The sequence below is a fragment of the Myripristis murdjan genome, chromosome 20, assembly GCF_902150065.1.
Source record: "Myripristis murdjan chromosome 20, fMyrMur1.1, whole genome shotgun sequence".
NCBI lineage: Eukaryota > Metazoa > Chordata > Actinopteri > Holocentriformes > Holocentridae > Myripristis > Myripristis murdjan.
Genome location: NC_043999.1, coordinates 1,974,501 through 2,002,075, shown reverse-complemented (window position 1 = coordinate 2,002,075; position 27,575 = coordinate 1,974,501). Strand labels below are relative to the sequence as shown.

Below are 27,575 nucleotides of genomic sequence, written 5' to 3'. Positions count from 1 at the left end.
CCTACATGCACACTGGGATGTTTCCTACAGCTGGGCACATTCCAGATGCTCTGTTTAGCTTTTTAACTGGGGTCCATCTGAAACCTGGAGAAAGGTGTTATCCACTTCAAGTCACTCTAGAACTGCCACTACCTGAGACCAACCAATGAAGCTCGTCCACATGGACTGACTCCACCCCTCTACTCACCTCAGAGTCTTCAGGCTGCAGTTTGGACTCTCCACCAGATCAGACAGCAGCTTCACTCCTGAATCCTGCAGGTAGTTGTAGCTCAGGTCCAGCTCTGTCAGATGGGGGTTGGACTTCAGAGCCGAGGCCAGAGAAGCACAGCCTTCATCTGTGACCTGACAGTCTGTCAGCCTGCAGAGAAAGAAGCATTTTAACAAACCACTGCTGCTGTTCAAGTAGAGCTTCACACAGGAAAAGAGATTCTGTACCTCAGAGTCTTCAGTCTGCAGTTTGGACTCTCCAGTCCAGCAGACAGCAGCTTCACTCCTGAATCCTGCAGCTGGTTGTCACTCAGGTCCAGCTCTGTCAGATGGGGGTTGGACTTCAGAGCTGAGGCCAGAGAAGCACAGCTGCTCTCTGACAACTTGCAGTGTCTCAGTCTGACGAAAGAAGAAATCATGTTGCTATAAAATAATATTGGACACAAAGGTCTTTAGAAATCCAGTTTGAAGCCATGCAGGATTATATAATCTGATGAGACCTGTTCAGGTTTATTTACAGTGCCAGGGACAAGAGATCCTCTGGTCTCAGGGCCCACTCACATTGTCAAGTTTGGGCCCGTATCGTATCCCCTCCTCCCCAGTCCCCAGCTGGCCTGCACTCACATTACCTAAAGCCCAAATGCGTCCAAGCACGATTGCCCCCGGTGTGCACGTCATCACGTTGAAATACGGCAATAGGCATTGTCCGATGTCATTATAAATCAATATAGTTCAAATACATTCATCATGTCTTCCTTTTAACTAAAAGACGTTTTTGTTCCTTTAAATCAGACATGGGATGCTTATTTACCTTGACAGTTTCGGAGGTAACTTCCTCCTTCTTCAGAAAGGTCCAACCGACAGCCGGAGTGGCACCTGGCAGGACTGTGCATGTGCATGTGCTCTTGTACACGCCCGTACCGTGCTGAGGCACACCCCCTCCAACCGTGTCAGAGCGGGGGAAGAGTAGGCCTACTGTATTCCAGCACAATACGGAGCGATCACACTGGTCAAATAATCCGGATAGGGGCAAATGTGCTTGGGCGCGGACCAAACTTGCCAATGTGAGTGGGCTCTCACTCGCCTCAGGCAGGCTCGCACTGCCAGCTGTGGTGTTGTCATGGTGATGTTTTGAATCTCGCAACTATGTTCAAGCGTAATTGGGGCGCTGCTGCGCTATACTGCCACCTGCCGGGCCGGAGGGGAAATGCGGGAGATTTACGGGAAAATCATCTAAACTGGAGGACGGCGGGATGGATGGGTAAAATACCGGAGTTTCCCAGGAAAAACGGGATGGTTGACAGGCATGCATTCACATATTCTGAACTGAAATATTCAAATGATGTGCTGAACATCATTTTCTACACATTTCCACATAACGCAGCAAGACATGTTTAGTATCTTTAGAAACACTGAGATCTTGACTAGAATTTCAAATAAAGTTCTGTAAGTTTGAACAAAGCTTGACTGCACAGTGTGTTTGTAATGATGAACCCAGCAGTGAGGCTGGCACAGTTCACGTCACTGCGCTGGGCAGAATCAGAGAGGAAATTTGTTCTGCTGGGAAACTGACGGTCTGGCTGGGGGTGATAGATCGTAACTCGTCAACAGTCCACACTACCAAGGCACATGTTATATTAAAAAAATGACCAAGGCACTTGGCTTGGTGGATGCTTGAAGGCTACATAACCCCTCTTCAAGGGATTACACATTCTTTTCATCCCCCATAACTCATTTTCTAGGTTAGATTTCTTTTTGGTTTCTCAGTCTTTGCTTTCCACTGTAGTATCAAGTGACATAGGTAATATAATTATTTCAGACCATAGCCCAATATATATGAACACGCTACCATTTACTGAGCCAGAGAAATCACCCAGATGGAGACTGAATTCTAGCCTTTTCCTAGATGACACTTATAAGGAATCACTCAGATCACTAATCAATCTCTACATAGAAACTAATTTACCAACTGCTCCTTCTGCAGAAGTAGCATGGGAAGCTTTAAAAGCCTTCTTGAGAGGTCAGATAATTCAACACTTTATTAAAAAAAAAAAAGGAAAAGCAAGCAAAACTGCAGGAACTTGACTTTTGTCTGGCCCAAGACAGGGATTAAGTATCTTGGACGCCATCCAGACTCCACAAAGTAGGCTTAACCAATAGTTCAGGGTGCTGGAGGTGTCAGGATGAAGATGGTACTTTAGTACACAGTTTTGGTCTGCAGTACATATTAACATGGAAAAAATAATCAGCCAAGATATCCCTTTCTCTCCCAGTCTTTTTATTTTGGGTGACCCCTCAGCATTAAGTCAGCTGACTCCACCACTTGCTGATTGGACCGCTCTCATGCTAGGGTGTAAACCTTTGGTCAAAGAGTGGAAAGGCCCCTGTGCCCCAGTACCATCTCCCTGGCCCTGGAACAATTATCTTATAGGCTACTTGATAAGGTGGATGAGTATCAATTGAACTGGGGGCATCACCACTCATACAGAATACACTAGGCACTTAATGACACTTCCAACTGATGAGTATGGGGAGTTCATTTACAAAGGCAGAATACAGGCCATTCTCAGGAAATATAACTAAATAAAGTTATAAAATAAATAAATACAGAAATAAAAATGGCTCTATAGTGGAATTTAAAGAAAGTTTGGTGTATGCAGACAGTCTGTCATTGTGGATGAACTCTTCCCATATCTGTAACTTGTAAATGTGAATACCTGTGATGCACACTGTTAGATTACCTGTCACCGAATAATGCTGTAAACTTTAAAGCACTCCAGTCACCATTGTCCTATTTATTTCATTTTATTTTATTTTTATTTCCAATTTTATTTTTCATTCATCCATATATGATGGTATAGATGCAAATGCTTGTGTCTGCATATAAATTTGTCTGTAGGTGCATATATGGATATATGGATATGTGCATATGTACTATATATATGTTTGTTTGTTTGTTTTTTGTATTAGTCTTTTTTGCTTCTGTGTTCAGGCTGGTGATTGTTATATCTCAGGGTTACATGATCTTATGTGTCCTGATTTGAATGTTCTTGTTGTCTTTACTGTAAAACAATAAACTGTTAATCATAAAAAATACATGGCAACCTGAACAAACAAGAGGAGACTGAAAACTAAATTATTGAACGTAGGATTTTTCCATTTTGAAATTGTAAAATCTACAGCTTATCATGTCCATGTCATCATCATATGGGCTTTATCACTGAGGTAATCATTGTGCATCTAAATAATATCAAACTTACACAGATCTCTGCGAAAATAGTACAACATTAAAATAATATTCATTTTATATTTCATGTAAACACAGAGCTAATGAAATGCAGTCTGACCTCAGAGTCTTCAGTCTGCAGTTTGGACTCTCCAGCCCAGCAGACACCAGCTTCACTCCTGAATCCTGCAGCTGGTTCTCACTCAGGTCCAGTTCTGTCAGATGGGGTTTGTACTTCAGAGCCGAGACCAGAGAATCACAGCTGCTCTCTGACAACCAGCAGCCACTCAGTCTGAAGAAAGAAGAAATCATGTTTCTTTAAAATAATATTGGACACAAAGGAGTTTAGAAATCCAGTTTGAAACCATGCAGGATTATATAATCTGATGAGATCTGTTCAGGTTTATTTACAGTGAACATCTTCAGTATTTTTTATATAACATGACAATGGCAGCAGTCACATATTCTGAACTGAAATATTCAAATGATGTGCTGAACATCATTTTCTACACATTTCCCCATAATGCAGCAGGACATGTTTAGTATCTTTAGAAACACTGAGATCTTGACTAGAATTTCAAATAAAGTTCTGTAAGTTTGAACAAAGCTTGACTGCACAGTGTGTTTGTAATGATGAACCCAGCAGTGAGGCTGGCAGAGTTCACGTCGCTGCACTGGGCAGAATCAGAGAGGAAATTTGTTCTACTGGGAAACTGACGGTCTGGCTGGGGGTGATAGATTGTAACTCGTCAACAGTCCACACTACCAAGGCACATGTTATATTTAAAAAAAAAATGTCCAAGGCACTTGGCTTGGTGGATGTTTGGCGGCTACATAACCCCTCTTCAAGGGATTACACATTCTTTTCATCCCCCGTTACTCATTTTCTAGGTTAGATTTCTTTTTGGGTTTCTCAGTCTTTGCTTTCCACTGTAGTATCAAGTGACAGAGGTAATATAATTATTTCAGACCATAGCCCAATATATATGAACATACTACCATTTACCAAGCCAGAGAAATCACCCAGATGGAGACTGAATTCTAGCCTTTTCCTAGATGACACTTTTAAGGAATCACTCAGATCACTAATCAATCTCTACATAGAAACTAATTTACCAACTGCTCCTTCTGCAGAAGTAGCTTGGGAAGCTTTAGAAGCTTTCTTGAGAGGTCAGATAATTCAACACTTCATTTAAAAAATAAGCCTCTCTGTGGGGTAAGGTACACATTATTAAAACGAACTGTACTCCAAAATTTGATTATTTACTCCAAGCTCCTCCACTTAAAATCCTGTTCCATTACTTTAAACAGTTTGGTCAAATATGTAGTCATTTTTTTATGAAATCACAAACGTCCCAGGATGAAACTGCGAAAACTTCAGAGAGGAGGCCTAGGGATGACTAATTTATTATTCTACCACTGTGCTTTTACTCTTAGGCACATGGCACAGTGGTCTCTACCCCCTGAGAAATCCACCCAGCCCCCAATATCACCTTCAAAGCAGCATTTGTTCTCCTTTGACACCCCTCACGTCCTCAAATTTGATCTGTATCTTACCCGGGCTGCAGGGATCTGGTTTAATCCCAGGCTTTGTATAGATAAATCACCCTTTTTCTGGAAGTCGTGGTTTCAAAAAGGTATTAAAGTTCTAGGTGATCTGTACCAGGATGAACCATTGAAATCATTTGAGGAGCTCAGAATTCAATCTGTCACACAACCAGTTTTGGAAGTATCTGCGGTTAAGACACTTGTCGGTTAAAACTTTTGGCTCTCTTTCAAAAGGTCCATCTAGTGACGATACTCTAGATTCGATCCTCAACATTTTTGGTTGTGGCCATGAAGCCTCCACCTACTTTTCCATGAACCTTACTGCTGCAGACTCTAATATGTTGTCCCTGGAATTCATATGGGAAGCAGATTTATATGGATCTTTCACTGAAGCAGAATGGTGGAAAATTCTTAGAAATGGGAAAAAAAATGTCAAGGGAACTACAAACAAGGTTGATTCAATTTAAAATTATAAATAGAGTCTACTGGACACCATCCAGACTCCACAAAGTAGGCTTAACCAATAGCTCAGGGTGCTGGAGGTGTCGGGATGAAGATGGTACTTTAGTACACAGTTCTGGTCTGCAGTACATATTAACATGGAAAAAATAATCGGCTAAGATATTCCTTTCTCTCACAGTCTTTTATTTGGGCGACCCCTCAGCATTAAGTAAACTGACTCCACCACTTGCTGATTGGACCGCTCTCATGCTAGGGCGTAAACCTTTGGTCAAAGAGTGGAAAGGCCCCTGTGCCCCAGTACCATCTCTCTGGCACACTTCTCTTGGTCACCTGGCGGCCCTGGAACAATTACCTTATAGGCTACTTGATAAGATGGATGATTATCAATTGAACTGGGGGCATCACCAGTACAGTATACACTAGGCACTTAATGACACTTCCAACTCATGAGCATGGGGAGTTCATTTACAAAGGCAGAATACAGGCCATTCTCAGGAAAAATAACTAAATAAAGTTATAAAATAAATAAATACAGAAATAAAAATGGATCTAAAGTGGAACTTAAAGAAAGTTTTTCACAATGACAGTCTGTCATTGTGAAATTTGTTTGTGTCTGTATGTAAATTTGTATGTAGGTGCATATATGGATATATGCATGTGTACTATATATATGTTCGTTTGTTTTTTGGTATCTGTATTTTTTTTTCTGTGTTCAGGCTGGTGATTGTTATGTCTCAGGGTTACATGATCTTATGTGTCCTGATTTGAATGTTATTATGTTATCTTTACTGTAACACAATAAACTGTTTCTCATAAAAAAAGCATGGCAACCTGAACAAACAAGAGGAGACTGAAGACTAAATTACTAAGCGTAGGGTTTTTCCTTTTTAAATTGTAAAATCTATAGCTCAACATGTCCATGTCATCATCAATAATCTTTAAATTCTACTCTAAATTATGGGCTTTACCACTGAGGTAATCATTGTGCATTTAAATAATATCAAACTTACACAGATCTCTGCAAAAATAGTACAACATTAAAACAATATTCATTTCATATTTCACGTAAACACAGCGCTAATGAAATGCAGTCTGACCTCAGAGTCTTCAGTCTGCAGTTTGGACTCTCCAGTCCAGCAGACAGCAGCTTCACTCCTGAATCCTGCAGCCCGTTCTCACTCAGGTCCAGCTCTGTCAGATGGGGGTTGGACTTCAGAGCCGAGGCCAGAGAAGCACAGCTGCTCCATGACAGGCTGCAGCGACTCAGTCTGAAGAAAGAAGAAATTATGTTGCTATAAAATAATATTGGACACAAAGGTCTTTAGAAATCCAGTTTGAAACCATGCAGGATTATATAATCTGATGAGATCTATTCAGGTTTATTTACAGTGAACATCTTCAGTATTTTTTATATAACATGACAATGGCAGCAGTCACATATTCTGAACTGAAATATTCAAATGATGTGCTGTACATTATTTTCTGCACATTTCCCCATAACGCAGCAGGACATGTTTAGTATCTTTAGAAACATTGAGATCTTGACGAGAATTTAAAATAAAGTTCTGTAAATTAGAAAAAAGCTTGACTGGAGGGGGGTGTCGGAGTACTGGGAGTTCAGGGGTGTCAGGGTGTTGGGGTGTCTGGGTGGGGTCAGAGGTTAGGTGAGTGGGCGGGCCTTCAGTCTGTCCTGGGTCACATGTCTGTTTACACCTCTAATGCGATGTGGACAAAAGCGTCCCAGACCTCCAAGCGTGGTCTGAGAGATCAGATCTCAAGACACATTGAGGACACATTCTGTGGTGTTTACACCTGTCTCAGTCCTGTCCACCTGATGTCCCATCCAGAACGGATGTTAATGCCAGGGGGAAACAGGGCCTTTGACCTGGGCAGAATGATGCTGATCATTCCTTTCATGTGCTGAAAACCATGAGTGTGGAGGTAAGCTGTCACAACAAAAATTCACATAATTTTCATGTCAGTGCAGATCAAATAAAGTGCAGTCTGACCTGAGAGTCTTCAGTCTGCAGTTTGGACTCTCCAATCCAGCAGACAGCAGATTCACTGCTGAATCCTCCAGGTAGTTCTCACTCAGGTCGAGCTCTGTCAGATGGGGGTTGGATTTCAGAGCCGAGGCCATGACTTCACAGTGAATCTCTGAGAATCCACAGTGAGACAGTCTGTAATTACAGATGAAATGTGTATTGTATTGTATTAAATGAACCAGTCAAAAGTTTGGACACACCTTCTCATTCATTGTTTTTTCTTTATTTTTACTACTTTCTACATTGTAAATACATACTGAAGACATCAAATATATGAAGCAAGATATATGGAATTATGTAGCAAAGAAAAAATTGTGAAATAACTCTAAATATGTTTTATATTTTACATTCCTCAAAGTAGCCACCCTTTGCTTTGTTGACAGTGCTGCAAACCCTTGGCCTTCTCTCAATGATATTCATGACGTAGTCACCTGAAATGGTTCTCACTTCAGAGGTGTGCCTTGTCAGGGTTCATTTGTGGAATTTCTTGGCTTCTTAATGGGGTTGGGACCATCAGTTGTGTTGTGCACAAGTCAGGTTGGTACACAGGAATATAAGGATATAAGGAATGGTAATTTCTCAGTTTGGGATCAATAAAGTAAATCTATCTATCTATCTATCTATCTATCTATCTATCTATCTATCTATCTATCTATCTACACAGCTATAACAGCCCTTTTTGACAACCGTTAGAATTCATATAATGGCAAGAACCAATCAGCTAAGTAAAGAGAAACAACAGTCCATTATTACCTTAAGAACTGAAGGTCAGTCAGTCCGGAAAATTGCAAAAACTTTGAATGTGCAAGTGCAGTCGCAAAAACCATCAAGCGCATCGACGAAACTGGCTCACATGAGGACCGCCCCAGGAAAGGAAGACCAAGAGTCACCTCTGCTACTGAGGATAAGTTCATCTGAGTCACCAGCCTCAGAAATCGCAAGTTAACAGCACCTCAGATTAGAGCCCAGATAAATGCCACACAGAGTTCTAGTGGCAGGTACATCTCTACAACAACTGTGCAGAGGAGACTGCGCCAATCAGGCCTTTATGGTCAAATAGCTGCTAAGAAACCACTACTAAGGAGAGGCAACAAGCAGAAGAGCTTTGCTTGGGCCAAGAACCACAAGGAATGGACATTCCTTGTGGTTCTTGGCCCAAACAAAGTGGAAATCTGTGCTTTAGTCTGATGAGTCCAAATCTGAGATCTTTGGTTCCACCCGTCGTGTCTTTGTGCAACGCAGAAAAGGTGAACGGATGGTCTCTACATGCATGGTTCTCACCATGAAACATGGAGGAGGACATGTGATGGTGTGGGAGGGCTTTGCTCATGACACTGTTGGGGATTTATTCACATTTGAAGGCACACTGAACCAGTATGGCTACCATGCAGCATCCTGCAGCCCAAATGGCATCCCATCTGGTTTGTGCTTAGTTGGACCATCATTTATTTTTCAACAGGACAATGACCCCAAACACACCTCCAGGCTGTGTAAGGGCTATTTGACCAAGAAGGAAAGTGATGGAGTGCCGTGCCAGATGACCTGGCCTCCACAGTCACCTGACTTAAGCCCAACTGAGATGGTTTGGGATGAGATGGAGCGCAGAGTGAAGGCAAAAGGGCCAACAAGTGCACAGCATCTCTGGGAACTCCTTCAAGACTGTTGGAAACCATTTCAGGTGACTACCTCATGAAGCTCATCGAGAGAACGCCAAGAGTGTGTAAAGCAGTAATCAAAGCAAAGGGTGGCTATTTTGAAGAATCTAAAATATAAAACATGCTTTGAGTTAGTTCATACTTTTTTTTACTACATGATTCCATATGTGTTCATTCATAGTTTTGAAGCCTTCAGTGAGAATCTACAATGTAAATAGTCATGAAAATAAAGAAAAAACATTAAATGAGAAGGTGTGTCCAAACTTTTGACTGGTAGTGTATCTCAGTTAGGTCATTTCAAATTCTTGTGAAACAGGCATGGCGTGAAAAAAAAACTAAAAAAAAAAACACGCTGACAGTTATGTCCTGTGATAGTGTCTGTTGTGTGGTTCTATCCACCTGAAAATACATCTGTCTGCTGTGATTAAATTTTCTCTCATGAACACAGCCAGCTGAAAAATTAAGTTAACTTTGCCGATATTTGACCTTAGCAGTAAAAAATGAACCCCAATGAAGAAAAACCTTTATTGTACAGACAGTATGTTAATGTACAGTATGTTATCTATCTCTACTGTAACTCTGATGCTGTCAGGTGTGAATGCTGCTCTACACTGTTGTGTAATGTCTGTATTCACATCAGGACTAACCGAGCCTTCCTGCAGTTCCTCACAGCTGGGATCAGTCTCAGTCGTCCCTCATCTGATGTGTTGTACGCCTTCAGGTCCAACATGTCCAGAACCTCCTCTGACATCTGCAGCATGTAGGCCAGAGCTGAGCAGTGGATCTCAGAGAGTTCCTTCCCTGATCTGTTCTCTGACTTCAGGAACTCTTGGATGTCCTGATGCACTGAGAGGTCGTTCATCTCCATCAAACAGTGGAAGATGTTGATGCTTCTGTCAGGAGAGAACTTGTAGGTGTTCATCTCCTTCAAGTTGTTGATGGCTCTCTGGATGTCTTCTGGTCTGCTCCCTGTCTGACCCAGCAGGCCTCCTAAGAGCCTCTGGTTGGACTCCAGTGAGAGGCCATGAAGAAAGCGGACAAAGAGGTCCAGGTGGCCATTTTTACTTTTCAGGGCTTTAGACATGACTCTCTTCAGGAAGACATCAAGGGATTGTCCATTGTCATCTTTTCCCAGAAATGTCTCTTGAGTCTCCAGGTCCCTGTTGGTGTAGCCGTGGAAGATGTAGACTGCAGCGAGAAACTCCTGAATGCTCAGATGAACAAAGCAGTAGACTTTTCTCTGGAAGAGCACACACTCGGTTTTGAAGATCTCTGTGCACACTCCTGAGTACACCGAGGCCTCTGTGACATCAAGACCACACTCCTCCAGGTCTTCTTGGTAGAACATCAGGTTGCCTTTCTCCAGATGTTCAAACGCCAGCCTGCTCAGCTTCAGAAGAACTTCCCTGTCAGTCTCCATCAGCTCCTGCTGACTCCTGTCATGTCTCTCATCGTACTTGTGCTTCTTCCTCTGTGACTGAACCAGCAGGAAGTGTGAGTACATGTCAGTCAGGCTCTTGGGCAGCTCTCCTCTCTGGTCTGTAGTCAACATGTGCTCCAGAACTGCAGCAGTGATCCAGCAGAAAACTGGGATGTGGCACATGATGTGGAGGCTCCTGGATGCCTTGATGTGTGAGATGATTCTGCTGCACAGCTCCTCATCACTGGATCTCCTCCTGAAGTACTCCTCCTTCTGGAGGTCAGTGAACCCTCGGACTTCTGTTACCCTGTCCACACATGTAGGAGGGATCTGATGGGCCGCCGCAGGTCTGGAAGTTATCCAGACAAGAGCCGAGGGAAGCAGATTCCCCTTGATGAGGTTTGTCAACAGCTCGTTTACTGATGATGTCTGTGTGACATCAGACACGACCTCATTGTTCTGGAAATCCAAGAAAAACCTGCTTTCATCCAGGCCGTCAAAGATGAACACGACTTTACAGACGGCGAGCTTCTCTGCTGTGACCGTCTGTAATGTTGGATGGAAAACACGGAGCAGCTGGAGAAGACTGTAGCGTTCATCTTTGATCAAGTTCAGCTCCCGGAACGAAAGCAGAACCACAAGACTGACATGTTGGTTTTCCAAGCCCTCTGCCCAGTCCAGAGTGAACTTCTGCACTGAGAAGGTTTTTCCAATGCCAGCAACGCCCTGCGTCACAACTACTCTGATGTGTGTGTGTTGGCCAGGTAAGGGTTTAAAGATGTCCTGGCACTTGATTGGAGTGTCATGGAGGGTCTCCGTCTTGGATGTTGTCTCCAGCTGCCACACCTCATGTTGGGTATTAACCCCTTCCCTCCGTCCCTGTGTGATGTAGAGCTCAGTGTAGATCCTGTTGAGGGGGGTTCCAGTTCCTGCTGCAGCAGTTCCTTCTGTCACAAATTCACATCTCCTCCTCAGACTGATCTTATGCTCGTCTAAAACCTCCTGCAGACCACCGTCCACTGTGCTGGTTTGACTGGGTGTCTGCAGTCCAGGTCTTGTTCTGGATCTTTCTCCACACTGGGGACAGGCAGAGTCTCCTGATGAACCAGACTGGTCCCAGTGTGAGGTGATGCACTGTCTGCAGAACCAGTGTCCACAGCTGGTGGAGACTGGATCCCTCAGGACCTCCTGACACAAAGCACAGCAGGACAGCTGCTCCTCCACAGCCTCACTGCTCCTCTTCCCCTCTCTGTGGAGGTGAATGACAGTATTTATTACTTAGTTAAAACATTGTTTTAACTAAAAACTTTTTTCAAACAAAAACTAAACCTTGTATTTGTGAATTAGATATGATGATTTTTTTTTCTCAATCTAAATATTCAAACAGCATCATGATGACACAACATATAAAAGTCTTGTTCTCCTCTCATGGATGAAAGTTACTGTGGCAATCATGGATGGACTCAACACTGTAGCTTTTTTGTTTTTATTCCTGACTACAAACAGCAGAAATGTGTTTGTATTGTTGAGGTTGCTTTAGCGTTTTGATTGTACTGTGAGGTTTGCTTTGTTTCTCAATGTGGAGCTCATTTCATTCACCATATTTGCTTTAACTTATGAACCAGGATCGACCTTGGCTACCAAACTAAAGCCATGAAACTGTCCTTTCAACAATTTTGGGACGTTGGGCGTTTGCTCCTGTGTGGTGAGGACCAACATCAGCCTCAAAGCTGAGTTATCTGGTATGGCTCCAAAAACAGTTTTAAAGTTTAAGTTTTTATCTTTTTTTCTTTTTTCCTGTATGAACAAGGACAACACTAATTAGAGTCTCTTCTGCATGAAATTGTTTATTCTACCAGCTGATTTCAGGAGAAAAACACAGTAAAAAAGAGCTTTTCTCTGTTGCTGCCTCAGTAGCCGAGGCACTGTTACCTCCCAGGCAAACTCTGGACAGACAGCTACCTGAAAAATGTGTTAATCTTTAAAATCCTTTTTTTTTTTTTTTTTTTTTTTTTTTTTGTGGTAACCAACATTAAAACAACAAGCAATAAAATTGTCTTCCTACTGTGGGCCATTGAAATGGAAAAGTAATAATCACCTTATAGTTATTGTGATGTTTTGATCACTGGATCTTATTCAAACAGTTTAATTCAGAATCTCTTTTGATGGTAGAGCTGTATCACTCAGCAGTCTTACTCTGTGTCTGAAGGTCCAGGTTCATTACTGAAGACTGGATTTTCCCCTTTAGACCAGTCACTCCTCATAGACAGACAGCTGGAGGCTGGAGGCTCTGCTCTCTGCCTGTGCTGCTGACCTCTGCAAACACAAATGTTTTATTCATGTCATTACTTGTAGTAAATACAGGCAGCAATACATGGGAAGCTGCACATTGTCACGTTCTGCTCATCTGAACTTCTGATACTGCAAACAGTTGTGTTCATTAGCATATTTACATGTTCTGCACATGTTATTTGCAGCTGGAAAGCTCAGACCAGAACTCCAGACTGCGGCCAAAATGGTTGGTTAAGCAATCATTTTTTGAGTGCGCAAGTTAAAATTTCACGATTGCATTTGTGCAGGTGTATGGGGTTCACGTTATTCAAAGTCAAGGACACAGAACTTTATGAAACAATCCATTTAGCTGTTCCTTTGCTCCAAAAATTAAGCAGTGTGAAGCTCATTATTTTAAAAAGCAAAATGAGGAGAGAGAGGAGGAGGCTGGTGGGGTGGGAGAGCCAATGAAAGGTTCCAGCTGACGCTGCTAATGACGAACATGCAGGGAGGGTGAGACTCACTGACAGTGTATTCAGACCAGATGAGCTTGATCTCCTCATGACGAGTTTTGCGTCATGAATGCAGCCTCATGTGATGATATATTCCATCAGTCTGACAGTATAACCGAGCTCTCACCTCGTGGCTGAAGGTCCAGGTTCAGCACTAAAGGCTGGATTTTCTCCTTTAGACAGGTCACTCCTCATAGACAGACAGCTGGAGGCTGGAGGCTCTGCTCTGCCCTCCTCTTCTTCCTCACACACACTCATCTTCTGCACTTCAGTCCATCTGAGAGGAACACACACACACACAAAAAAAATGAAATGAGCCTCATCACCGGACCGAGGCTCTTTTTCCTCCTCGGACTTTCTCATCAAATGTAAAGACGAAGCGTCCTGACGGAGAAGAGGACACATAAAGCTCGTCCCAGCTGCTGTCCGTCCTCAGACTGTCGCTCACATTCAGGTTGTTCATGCAAAAGCTGCCCGACACACTTTACCCTCAAATAATTATAATAATTATGATAATGATGACAATGTAATGTTGTAGTGAAACTCACCCTGCCTCAGCCTCCCTCATTTGCTGTTTCTTTGTCGTTTCAAAATAGAGTCAAAAAATGGAGTCTGAACAAACTCACTTCACAGTTTCAGTTTCACTTTGAGTGTGACTTGCAGCCTGTTTGTCCTTTCAGAATAAAAGCCTCACTGCAGTGTGTCTCTCACACAGATGCGGGCTTGTATCCACGGAGTAAAAACACAGCTGTTCCAGTGGTGCTGCTGAAAGTTCCCTCTCCAGTAGAACCCAGATGTTCCACTCTGAGCTGCAGATCCGCTCCACAGATTTGCTGCTTCACAACATGAACACACATTCAGGAACAAGAGGTTTAGGAGAGCTTCACATTTCTCTGCTGCAGCAGCAGAGGAAGAGCTGCAGGGCTCACCTCACGCTGCGCTGCGGTTGGATGATTATTGATTATTGATTATTATAAGAGAAGGATTGATTTGATTGGCTCAGGAGAGGCGGAGGCTCTGAGCTCAGTGGCTGGCAGCTCTCTGACTCCATCTGCTGGACGCAACACGCAACAGCAGCCAGAAAACCCCCACACCGGCTGAAGGCTCAGGGTTCCTGCGGTGAGCTGCGGGAGGCAGCTGAGGGGAAACTCTGGTTGCTAGGTCGGTTACCATGGTAACTGAGTGTGTGACGCTCACCTGCTGGCCGGCAGGTGTTTCTCTGGCTCCTCCCTCTTCCATTTCCTCCCTAATCCAGTTTATATTGAAGCTGTAGCGTAATTTGCCATAGGCCCATGGGTTTTATGACCCGTGAGCCCCTTTGCCTGACCTGGGGGGCCCCCTTGGCCCTTGCTAAAAAAAAAAATGCATAATTTCACCATTTACCGTTAATATTTGTGACTTCCTTTTTGTCTTACCTAAACAATAGACGCTGTCAAAAATGATTCATGATCGCTGTATCAAAACCTTGCAGGCTACCGTAGCCTGGCTGCGTGGTTGGTTTGTTCCATCTGAGAGTTTTAAAAGCCAAGCTAGAACGAACGAGTCAGAACCAGAACGCAACGCACGCGGTCACTCATGGCAGAGTCATTTATAGCTCGCTCGTGACAGTCTATCTCAGTGATTCTCAAATGGGGGCACACGTACCCCTGGGGGTACTTGAAGGAGCTCCATGGGGTAGCTACATGAGATTTTTAAAAATTATACAACACATAGATCCGACCGAGCAATCTGATTGATCAATCAGAGGTTTACAATGTGCTCAAATGAGCATGACAGTACGGTTAGCAGTGCTCAGATGAAAAATACTGAATCAATCACTGAAAATATTACTCCGCCTATATCTTATTAGTCTGTGTGGTTTCCATGGCAACACGAAACGTTTCACCGAAACCTGCAGCAAAAGCCGCTGTCAACTTTGTTAGTCTGCATAATGGACCGTTTTGTTGTCAATTTTGATTTATTTGGCGACCTAAGTTTAGATAAATGGCTGGACGAGGAAGACAAGACAGAAGAGAAAAAGGAGAGATACGCGAGAGTGACGAGTGAAGAGCTGGATCAGCTGGAGAGGTCAGGAAATGAAGCCGGTACGGCCCGGTCAACGTCTTGGGCCGTCAGATGTCTACAAGACTACCTGACAAACACCGGGCAAACAGCTGATTTCTCAGCTGTAAGGAAAGAAGAGCTGAACAAGATCCTCCGTGAATTTTATGGAGCTTTAATTTCTATAATACAGTGCAGCAGTGGAGTCAGCACCACGGACAGTACCTGCTGAGGCAGATTCAGCACCACAGACAGCATAGACATAATATACGTAGACGCCTCATAGGCTGCCGCTGCCTATTGGAGCTGACGTAGCAGCCGGCCGCCATCTTGGATGGGTCCCTAATGCGCTCCCAGTGCATTTATTTCTACTGCGGAAGGTGTATCCCCAGCTTTAATAATCCATAACTCCCCGAATTCTTACCCGATTTTCCCACGGTTTGGTTTGTTACAAACAGCAGAGTTTCAGTTATAATACAGGATGCTGTCACACATTAAAAATACGTACTTTCATGCTGAAAGACTTTGTATTATAACAAAAACATATGGTATGGCATATAGATAAATGTATAAATGAATTAATTTTATAATTTAAAAAAGAAACAACTTTGATTGTTCATTTGAATTTATTTCTCTCTCTCTCTCACTCACACACACACACACACACAGAGGACATCACTGACAAAATGACCCGTCCTGTCAAAATCATCAGGCTTGAAGTGCTCACTACAGAGCTTTGACGACTCGGTCGCAACAAAACCCTCCCGTCTTATAGCAAAAAAAAAAAACAGCAAGAGTCAAAGAGAGAGAGAGTACCAGTTCCTGCTGTAATAACGTTACACGTAAGTAACGATGATATAATATTATAAATGGTAAAATAACCAAAATTATTGTTCAGTCTTACTTCTGAAAGGTAATCCCACGCGATCTGGTTTAAATCCTGTGCCGGTTATTGCAATCATAAGCTGCACAAAATACCGGCATTTTTGCTGGCTCTCCATTGACTCCGGTTGACTCTGGTGCCTAGAGTGAAAAGACCCATCCAATATGGCAGCGACGCTGCTCACGTTCCAGCACGTCATGAGGCGTCTACGTATATTATGTCTATGCACAGACAGTACCTGGAAGATTTTCCACGGCGATGTGCGGCTATAACTTTGTTCTTGTTATTAATGTGTTAATGTTATCAGTTATTAATTAGCCTATTAATTGTTATTATTTGTTTAGTCTTTATGAGTTTCCTAGGCCATTGATTTAATTAATTCGTCAATTTGTTTGCATCTGTACTTTGAAATGAACATTTAATAAATCAACACATCTGTGAAAGCTGTGGTCTTTATTTCAGAGGTAAATTGATAACAGCCTGAAAAGGTGATTCTATAACTCCCTTAATGTGACTGCTTACTGTCCTTACTTTTGCTGCTTAGCCACATTAATCGGAGCTGACGTTAAATTAAAGTGACACCCCCCCAGCTGAAACATCTGCCGGTGAGTTTATTAAAAGACAGATGTTTGCCGAAACTGGAAAGCAGTAGCCTGTATTTAACCCTCCTGTTATGTTCAAATTTTACTAACATCCCTTATGTTTGGGGTCAATTTGACCCCAGCAGTTTAAACCTCAACAAAATTATTATAATTAAAATTGTTACCAAAGTTTATGTGTCAGGTACTTTATGTTTCTTTGTTGACTACCTAAATAGTCCTTTAAATAAAACATAACTCCCTCCCCACCCCCACTTATACATCCAGTATTCCTATCACGCGACTATGGAAAAATATGCAAATCACCATAAAATCTCACTGATTGACCTAAAATTGGAAAGAAATGTCTTTTTGGTGTTTTAATGGCTATATATTATTTCTAAGAACAGATTTTTGTTATTTATAACATTTGGAAAGAAAATCTATTTCTATTATCAAGGATAGTAACATGTCTTATGTTCGGGGCCAATTTGACCCCAGGAAAAAGAAACACAACTTCTGAGTGAGTAACCCAATACAGGCCTGCAAATTGGTCACATCCAAGTCTTTCCAACTGTTCCCATACACACACCTCCCCTCTAAGTTTGTCATCACAAGTATATCCCCACCTGATGGTGTTACAAAGGGCTCAAATGCTGATTTTATGTCTTGGACATGGCTGACAGCGTATCTGCTGGGGCCTGGAACCATTTTGATGACATTAGCAGCACTGAGTCTACCCTGTTGTTCATGTGGGGAGAGGGACCATGATACCTCTCCATTTTTGGAAGGTAACGTGTCTGCTGGTGGTTGAGAGACAACAGGAGGGTCAGAACTGAGGGTTTCATTCTCATCAGAGGATGCCTCATAACCAGGGTCCTCCTCAACATGATCCTCTGTCTCAGACACATTCTCCTCTGTGTCACTTTCACTGTCAAAGAGCTGTGACAAAACCTCACTGGCAGAAAACCTTTGCTTCGCGTTCATATTCAACAGAGAGACATGTAACTGTGGCGAAATGTATATGTATGGTGGCGGGTATGCGCCATGGCATTGTATTGGTATGGTATTGTATTGGTTGGTGTTTCCCTCTGTAATGTTGTTTATGTAATCCTCGTGGCTGTACGGAAGTGAAAACAATTATCCTGAAAAAGGACAATAAAATCCATCTATCTATAAAGTGAGAGTACACAGAGCAACAAGAGAAATGATTTAGAAGGCTGCTGTGCAAGCTTCTATATGTTTGCTCCCCCCCATGTGGTGGGAACTATCAATGTCCTCGTGGGAACCATATTTCCCCACCCTCACAGCGCGGTAAATATCGAAGTTCTTGTAGGTATTATGTTTTCCCCTCTTCAGTATCTCCCCCCATATCCACCCATGTCAGTGGTTCCCGTACTACTTCAGGTATGGTTATGTTAGGTTAAGGCCCTAAAGCAGAGGGAAGTTTTTTGAAGATTATCAAATTGCAGGTTACAGTGACCTCATTTTCATCCAAAACAACCCAAAAAAATTGTGTAAAACGGTGTTTTATACAGCTAAAACAGCCTGGGGTCAAATTGACCCCAAACACCACCGATGCGTACAAAATGCGTACAGGACACTGAAAACATATCATCATGTGAATTTCATCTTTACCCGGTAGTATCCACTAAATTAGGAAAAGTCATAAAATATGAAGCAAAAAAAATTATGTTAAGTATGTATTTAGAGACGTTAAAAACTGAATGGGGTCAAATTGACCCCAAACATAATAGGAGGGTTAAATAGCTGTTAATATTTGGTTGGTTGTAGATAAAGATCAGCTGTGTTGGTGAGTCATTGTCAGGGCACCTGTTAGATTAAAAATGACTGAGAAGTCGGCAGAAGGGTAACTATCAGTCCATGAATTTTTTTTTTTTTTTTTTTTCCAGCGGATATTCTAGTTACAACAAGATTGAGCTAGCAAAGCAGTTTTGTGTTATGTTTGGTATTTATTCAGTTTCGGGAAATCAAGATTCATTTTTGAGTCATGGAAACTAACGCATATGGATGTGTTATGAATGCTTTCATTTATTTTTCTTCACATTTGCAACTAATGTGAAGCGTAACCAAATATTGGCCTAATAGGAGAGATTGCCTGCTGAGAACAGAAGTTGGCCTAAAGCTGAATGACCTTGTGTATTATTTAGTTGTTAAATAAGTGTTTTTATGGCGTGTTGCAGCTTGTGTTTCCCAATGTATTTTATTGAAAAATGTTTTACAAACATTACACTTTGTAGGCCTAAATGTTGTTTATGTTGTAATTTGTTGTAAATGTTGATCCAAATAAATTTGCTTTTATAGCAAAGTGCTGTGTTTATTCTGTAATTATATGCATGTAAAATGAATAACAAATGCAAATCAGAACAGATTGACGCTGGCGGTCATTGACAGATTTAACAGTTATGAAGCTCCTATAATACTTGTAGGCTACCAACCATGCAGGATGAAGTTGCTGAAAATCGTTTTGCTAGTCTATAAATGTATCATGCGCACACAACCTGAAATGAATGCAGTGCTCTTTCTTGTAGGGCAATAATTGAAAAAGGCGCACTTCTCCACTGTGCGTCTTTGCTCACATCACTTTTCCCAAATGGGTTTTTACTACCTCTGATGTCTGGGTTAAGAATTTGACAGGGGGCCCTTTTGATCAATAACCCATGAGGAAAAAAGACAGAGACAGAGAGACAGAGAGAGACAGAGAGAGAGAGAGAGAGAGAGAGAGAGAGAGAGAGAGAAGGGCTGAGAAACTCATCAAACATGCTTTTACTGAGCTCCACCTGAATGTGAAACTTTATTTTTCCAAGATCAAAAACAAAAATTTGGTTGAAATCGTTTCTTTCTCATCCAGAAATCATCATAATAATCATCATTGTACTTTTTCCAATTATCATTAACTATCACTAATTATCTGCGGAAAATGAGATTATGATGATTCAGTATATCAAATATAAGTCATTGTATGAAACGTAAGCTATATTGTTTTACATTAAAAATAATCAAAAGTATGCACTATTGTTACTCAGGGTGTAAATATTTAAATTTTGCTGTAAAAAAAGGAGGATGTTGAATTTTTTTATGTTGAAGCCAGAGTTTAAAGTCGTGTTCAGCTTCAGCTGGAGAAGAAAAGCAGAATATTTACATTTTTAATCCAATCAAAGAGGACGTCACACAATTCAAATACATACAATGTACTGTACATCAACCAGTCAAACTGTTTCATTGCTGTGTGTTGTGTTGCCTGTTTGAATTGACTGTGCTTCTACAAACATGTCCGAACCGGAGAATAAGAAAACAAAACTTCATGAAAAATGCTGGAACACTTTCCACAACTCTCTCGGAGCCTGGATCTTCAACCCAACCGGCACAGCCCGAAAAGCCCCCAAGCAGCAGCTCTGTTCCCGCTGAGACTGTCGCCGGAGTGGCACTGAAACGAGCCAGGCTGGTTTATTGGAGTATCATTAACATTATTATTTAGTTTATATGGTCTCTGTAATTTTTAAAAAACTCCTTCGACCTACACAAGCAAAATTCAGTCACTGAGTTACTATAGCAATATTACAGAGATATTACAGAGAAATTACAGGTGACAAAACGAACCAAGGAGCCCAGTGCTGCAGAAATTCACCAGAAATTGAAGTGTGCCTCTGCTCCACTGGTGTGGATTATTTAATCCAGATGTTTTGTTGCATCAGTTTACATAGAGCTAGTCTCTCCAGCCTGCCTGACCAGGCACACAGCGACCACCTGAATCTTCCACCAAAACAGGATGTCTCAGGGGCGAAAATCCCATTTCATTATTGGGGGGGGGACAATAAACAGCAAAATTTCAGAGAGTAACTGTCTGTCTGGCCCAACTGTACCTCCCTCTTTCTCTCTTACGGTCCTTTGAAATTTGCCATACAGTGTTGAGCCCTCAGCATGTTCATATGTTTTAAATAATGCTATTAAAAGCAATTATCCTCTAACCAAATTTCTTTGCTCACTTTTCTAATTTCCACTACAGTCCATCAAAGTAGCTTTACAAGAACTAGAAACTCAAAATAAGCTCTAAAACTAGAGAATACCTTGAATAATCCAACTACATCAAACTATTCTTCAAAAAACATATTTATTGTAGTGTCAATAAAAAACAAAGCAGGATATGGCATCAAATAGTGACATACAGTATATGTTTGAGCTGGACACTGTCCCTTTTACATCAAATAAGAAAATGAAATGAAACTAAAATAATGCAACTTAAAATGCACAGCCCTTATCCATTGAAATTATAAAGTGTAACTGTGGGCCTCTACAACATCAAACTCAAAGTACAAATAGCCTACTTTAATTAAAAAACAAACAAACAAACAAACATATCTATCTAGAGACACATTCAAAATATCGCTAAAATAGGAACTATAATATCCTGACAGACTTTTTGAAAGACAGCAACAACGTGCATTTTTTCATTATAAACAGTTGTCTATCGTAGTTTTCTTTTCCTTCTTTCAGGGTTTTTTTTTTTTTTTTTTTTTTTTACAGATAAGTAAGCAGGTAGATATTATAACGTTTCCTTTTTTTCAGGTAAGTATTCAAGAAATGATACATTAAAGAAACATACACTGTAAAACTCCAATGTATTGCAAATAAAGTATTTCCAATCAAATATTTACAACCACTTTTTAATCGCTTTCTTACACAGGACATTTTTAACTATAAACTATTACAAATGAATTTCCTCTACGTCTGTGTCTGTTTTTAATCACCTTCTAAGTGACTCCTTAAATACTTAATGAACTTATGTTTTCAGCATTAACAATCAGCTTCCTGATAAACTTCAATCTATCACACATGTATGTTTGTGTGTATGTGTGTGTGTGTGTGTGTGTGTGTGTGTGTGTGTGTGTGTGGTCCACTGGTTTGGCCTTGCATAATATCTGTCTAGCACAATGATATTAATCAAAACCTGCTCATATCCATCACATAATGCAACATTTTTCCCAAACACTTGTTGGTGGCTTTGCCAGAAGTTTTTATCTCTCAGATTCTGGCAGCAGAACCACACGAGAACAAGGAGACGAGAGCCAAAACCCAGGGTAGAGAGGCTCAGTGAAGGTGGAGCTGAAGGTGTGGAGGAGTCTCAGTCTGTCAGAAGAGACTCTGTAGAAGGACAGAGTCCCAGCAGAGCAGTCCAGATACACTGCTACTCTGTCAGATCCACGGGGACGGACAGAGATGCTGGTGGACTCACTGTTGTGTTTGGCAGTGTAGCTGTGATCATGGCACCTCAGACTCCACGACTGTTTATTGTCTCCAAGCCGAGAGTCATCTCCACTTCTTGTGATTCCTCTGTAAGTCACTGCTATATAAACCTCTCCTCTCCACTGGACCTCCCAGTAGCATCGCCCAGTCAGACCTTCTCTACACAGAACCTGAAGCTTCTGCTTAAATCTGTTTGGGTGATCAGGATACGACTGCAGCTCAGACGCCATCACCTCTCTGTTGTCTTCAGACAGATGGAGGAATCTGTTCGCTGTGTTTGGATCCAGTGTGAGATGACGAGCATCTGATGGGGAGAAGACACACAGCACACATCAGAAATCCTCATTTACTGAGACTCACTTCATCAGCTGTCAGTCAGAGCTGCAGCACATCCAGACTGCAGCTGTGTTCACAGCACAAGTACCATGTGGATTGTCTGTTTAATGTGTCTGCTTCCTGTCAGAGCCCATCAAGTCTGTTTCACACAGTGGAAATCCACGTTCACAGCTCATTTCTGCATCAGGACCACACACACACCAAAACAAAGTGGAAAAACACAGAGAGCCATGTGACTGTCAGCAGCGTCTCTACAAAGCTGACATTCAAAAAGATGAAGGTCAGGATGCTGCTGCTCTGCTGGAGGTCCAGGTTCAACATCTGTCCTCTTCTGTGTCATGCATTTCACTGAGAAACATACACCCTGTGTGTGTGTGTGTGTGTGTGTGTGTGTTCATACTGCCTCAGTACTCACATATCCTCAGGCTGTCAGCTTTAATCCAGTCTTTTCCATCCTCCAGCCTGTAGGGATTAAAACATCATCATCATCATCATCATCATCATCATCATCATCATCATCATCATCATCATTTAATTGCTGGGATTAATTGGACTTTGTTTCCCTCCTGAACCTGTTCAGTAACTCTCTGCTCGTCATGACATCATTTGTTCAGAGATGGGCAGGGAGTGTGGAAGTGCTGTGTGTGGATGGAAATCGGTGCTGTGCTGCAGTTTTGGGCTAAAAAATTCCCTCGTCCCTCGTCGTCTGAGAGCAGACGCAGGCGTTCTGTGCAGGTTTGGTAGTTGGTGGAGTTTCAGTCACAGAGACATCAGCCCCTTTATGTGCGTCATATTTCAAGTTTCACTGACATGAATTCTTCATCCAGTAGACGTGTTAACGTGCACATCAGAAACCCAGTTTAAATGGGACTAAGTGAATCATGGCCGTCCATGCAGCCATCTGAAGGCAGCTGGACTGCTGTGTCATCCTGCACAACTTAGACCTTCCTACATGCACACTGGGATGTTTCCTACAGCTGGGCACATTCCAGATGCTCTGTTTAGCCTTTTAACTGGGGTCTATCTGAAACCTGGAGAAAGGTGTTATCCACTTCAAGTCACTCTAGAACTGCCACTACCTGAGACCAACCAATGAAGCTCGTCCACATGGACTGACTCCACCCCTCTACTGACCTGAGAGGACTGACTCCACCCCTCTACTGACCTCAGAGTCTTCAGGCTGCAGTTTGGACTCTCTATCAGATCAGACAGCAGCTTCACTCCTGAATCCTGCAGGTAGTTGTAGGTCAGGTCCAGCTCTGTCAGATGGGGGTTGGACTTCAGAGCAGAGGCCAGAGAAGCACAGCCTTCATCTGTGACCTGACAGTCTGTCAGCCTGCAGAGAAAGAAGCATTTTAACAAACCACTGCTGCTGTTCAAGTAGAGCTTCACACAGGAAAAGAGATTCTCTACCTCAGAGTCTTCAGTCTGCAGTTTGGACTCTCCAGTCCAGCAGACAGCAGCTTCACTCCTGAATCCTGCAGGTCAATGTTCTCACTCAGGTGCAGTTCTGTCAGATGGGGGTTGGACTTCAGAGCCGAGGCCAGAGAAGCACAGCTGCTCCCTGACAAGCTGCAGTCACTCAGTCTGAAGAAAGAAGAAATCATGTTGCTATAAAATAATATTGGACACAAAGGTGTTTAGGGATTAAAGACAGACGAACTCAGTCTGAAATAAAAAAGAAAGCTCATAGCTCTAAAATGAATCTGAACTTGCTAGAAAACCTGCTTGAAGCTCTCATAATCTGAGAGCTGTGGAGGTTTTAAATTTAATTAGCAGACTCAACTCCAAACTCCTGAGCCCAGCACAGTGCCAGGTTCAAAGTAGAGTTCTCATATTCTGCCTGAACCCAACCCGACCCGACCCCGACATTTTCGGGTCGGGTAGGGCCTAAAATTTACGTGAATTGGGCGGGTCGGGTCGGGCTTTGGGTTCAAAGATTCAAACAAAGCCTTTATAGTATTTATTTATTCCCAATATTGTTGAGTCCGACTGAAGACATGCAGGGTTCCGCTGGCCCTGGAGGACAAGAGGTGAGTCGGAAACTCAGAATGATGTTATGTAGGCTCAGGGGTTAGAATAAAATCTCTAATTTATACAGCGCTTTTCTGAGTACCCAAAGACACTTTACAACAGAGAAATAGAGAACGGAGAAATTAATAGCCTACTTTTATGTTTTATGAACAACTGAACATTTGAAGCTGCCTTTCGCCAACTATTATGTCCGTTCTCTCACTGCTACTAGAATCTGAGCCACCGGCGCTGCTTAATAATGGCGAATTTGGCGATCTTTTTTTTTTTTTTTTTCTGGCTTTATCGGGCTGTCGGGCCTAAAGTTCGGCTAATTAGTCGGGTTGGGTAGGGCCTCGGGCTGGCCCAGTCGGGCCCGGTTCGGGTCGGGTCTTAATTTTCAGGCCCGATGAGAACTCTAGTTCAAAGACACTTTACAACAGAGAAATAGAGAAGATCACCTCCCTATTGTCTTCGACTTTGCGCCCTACGTGCCAGTAGGCCTGCTTCCCCAGCTCGCAGACGTTCCATTTTTACTCCATCTACGGCTGGAGAGTTTGCTGTTGCTTTTAGGGACTCTCAGCTGCATGCTGACAGCTGCCTGGTTCCCCCCCTCTGTCCAGATAGCCTACTCTCCACCTTCCACTCTACATGTTCTGCGATTTTGGACTTTGTTGCCCCTTTTCGGCAGAAAAAATCTAAAACCAAGACAGATCCCTGGCTGAATGATCACATGCGTCTGCTCAGACAACAATGCAGACGGGCTGAACGGCGGTGGAAAAAGGACAGACTGCAAGTTTCCCTGGGCTGGTTAAGGGACAGCTTGGCTGCTTACCAGAGAGCTCTTAAGGAGGCCAAGTCCAAATACCTCTCCTCCATTATAGCCAACAGCTCTCATCATCCGAGACTATTATTTAAGACCATAGACTCTGTCATTAACCCACGCCCCACTGTCCTGTCTGAGGCTTCCACCGCAACCTGTGAAAAGTTTGTCTCTTTTTTCACTGATAAAGTGGTATCTGTCAGGCAAAACATTATAAACTTAGATAGGTCCTCTGATATTGTATGTGCCCCTCCTGCACAGTCTGCTTTTTTTGAGCGGTTTGATGCTATTTCTCTGTCTTCTCTCTCTAAGGTGGTTAGTGGCATGAAACCTACTAACTGCCCTTTAGACATCATTCCGGCCAAGTTTTTGAAAGAGGTTTTTGATTCTGTTGGGTCAAGTCTGCTTGTGTTTATAAACTCATGTCTTATCTCAGGGTCTGTCCCAGCTGCCTTCAAACATGCTGTGGTTAGGCCCCTCTTAAAAAAAACACATCTTGACCCCTCTGTACTGTCCAATTTTAGGCCTGTTTCCCATTTGCCTTTTCTTTCAAAGGTTCTAGAAAGAGTTGTTCTTATCCAATTACAGACATTTTCAGACTTACACTCTGTCCTTGACAAATTCCAGTCTGGTTTTAGATCCCGATATAGCACTGAGTCAGCTCTGTTAAAGGTGCATAATGATATTGCCCAATCTGTTGATGCTGGAAATCCCGCTGTGCTGGTGCTGCTGGACCTCACAGCGGCCTTTGATACTGTTGACCATGTAGTCCTTGTATCTCGCCTGGAGCAATATGTTGGCATCCAAGGCACCACTCTTCAATGGTTTACGTCATACCTGGCAAATAGGAGTTTCTCTGTTATGATTGGTGACCTCTGCTCTGCACATGCATCCCTCCCTTGTGGGGTGCCACAGGGATCTATTCTCGGCCCTATTCTGTTTTCTTTGTACATGCTACCTCTGGGTTCAGTTATAAAAAGACACAACCTGTCTTTTCACTTCTATGCTAATGACTTGCAAATATATTTGCCTATGAGACCCAATGAAAACAATGCACTTGCTAAGCTACATAACTGTATTGCTGATGTAAAGCAGTGGCTAGCACTGAACTTTCTGCACCTGAATGACAGCACAACTGAATGCATTCTTTTTGGCACGTCACCTTTATCGAATGTACTCAACACTAATCCTTGTACTTTGTCCCCCTTTTTTAAACCGTATGTAAAAAATCTTGGGGTAACATTTGATAGTGGGCTCAAATTTGACAAACAGATAAGTTCTGTTGTTAAAACAAGCTTTTTTCAACTGCGTCTCTTGGCCAAAGTGAATCCTTTTCTCAGCCACCGCAAGCTTGAGAAGGCAATCCATGCCTTTATCAGTCCGCGACTGGATTACTGTAATGCCCTTTACATTGGCCTCAGCCAGTCCTCAATCTCACGTCTGCAGCTTGTACAGAACACGGCCGCTCGATTTTTAACAGGCACATCCAGATGTGAACACATCACCCCTGTACTGTCATCACTCCACTGGCTTCCAGTTCGTTTTAGAATTGATTTTAAACTTCTAATGTTTGTCTTTAGTGCTGTTAATGGCCTGGCTCCCGCTTACCTGTCTGATTTGTTAACCATCCGCAATCATGGCAGGGAGCTACGTTCTTCGGGCCAGCTTCTACTCGAAGATCCAAGAGCTAGATATAAACAGTGGGGTGATCGGTCTTTTACCGTTGCTTCGCCCAGACTGTGGAACAAACTCCCCCCCAGACATTCGCACCACTACTGAACTCGGCCTTTTTAAATCAAAGCTGATGACCTACCTTTTTAGATTGGCATTTTAATTATAAGTAGCATAGCTTTGTTTTAGATTCAATTGTTGTTCCTTTTCTGCTCCACCTTATGCACTTCTGGCAGGCTCAAGTCACGCTGAAGCACTATAGCACTTTCCCTTTGACTGTTTTTATACTGTTTTTTTCTTATGTATTGTTTTTATGTATTAGGTATTGTTTTTCATGTATAGCTTTTATGAACTGTTTTTATGACTTAGTTGTAAAGCACTTTGGGTACCTTTTGGTTATTGTAAAGGGCTATAGAAATAAACTCGATTTGATTTGATTTGAAAGACACGATGCAACAGGGAACAAGCAGCTCTCGTTAAAATACAACCTGAACGACCAAGAGGAGACTGAAGACTAAATTACTGAGCGTAGGGGTTTTCCTTTTTGAAATGTAAAATCTATAGCTCAACATGTCTGAGTCATCATCAATAAGCTTTTTGTGCTACTCTAAATTATGGGCTTT

At 42.4% G+C, this 27,575-nt stretch overlaps 1 protein-coding gene across 1 annotated transcript in view; it reads right to left on the bottom strand.

Annotated features, from left to right (window-relative positions):
- Positions 1–27,575, bottom strand: part of LOC115378723 (NACHT, LRR and PYD domains-containing protein 12-like) — a 99,120-nt gene that overhangs the window by 36,302 nt on the left and 35,243 nt on the right. The window contains exons 9-10 of the mRNA XM_030079182.1: positions 23,862–24,035; positions 22,864–22,910 (exon numbers count right to left, since the gene is read on the bottom strand). Coding sequence (XP_029935042.1) covers positions 22,864–22,910; positions 23,862–24,035 — 221 coding nt within the window. The remainder of the gene's footprint in view (positions 1–22,863; positions 22,911–23,861; positions 24,036–27,575) is intronic.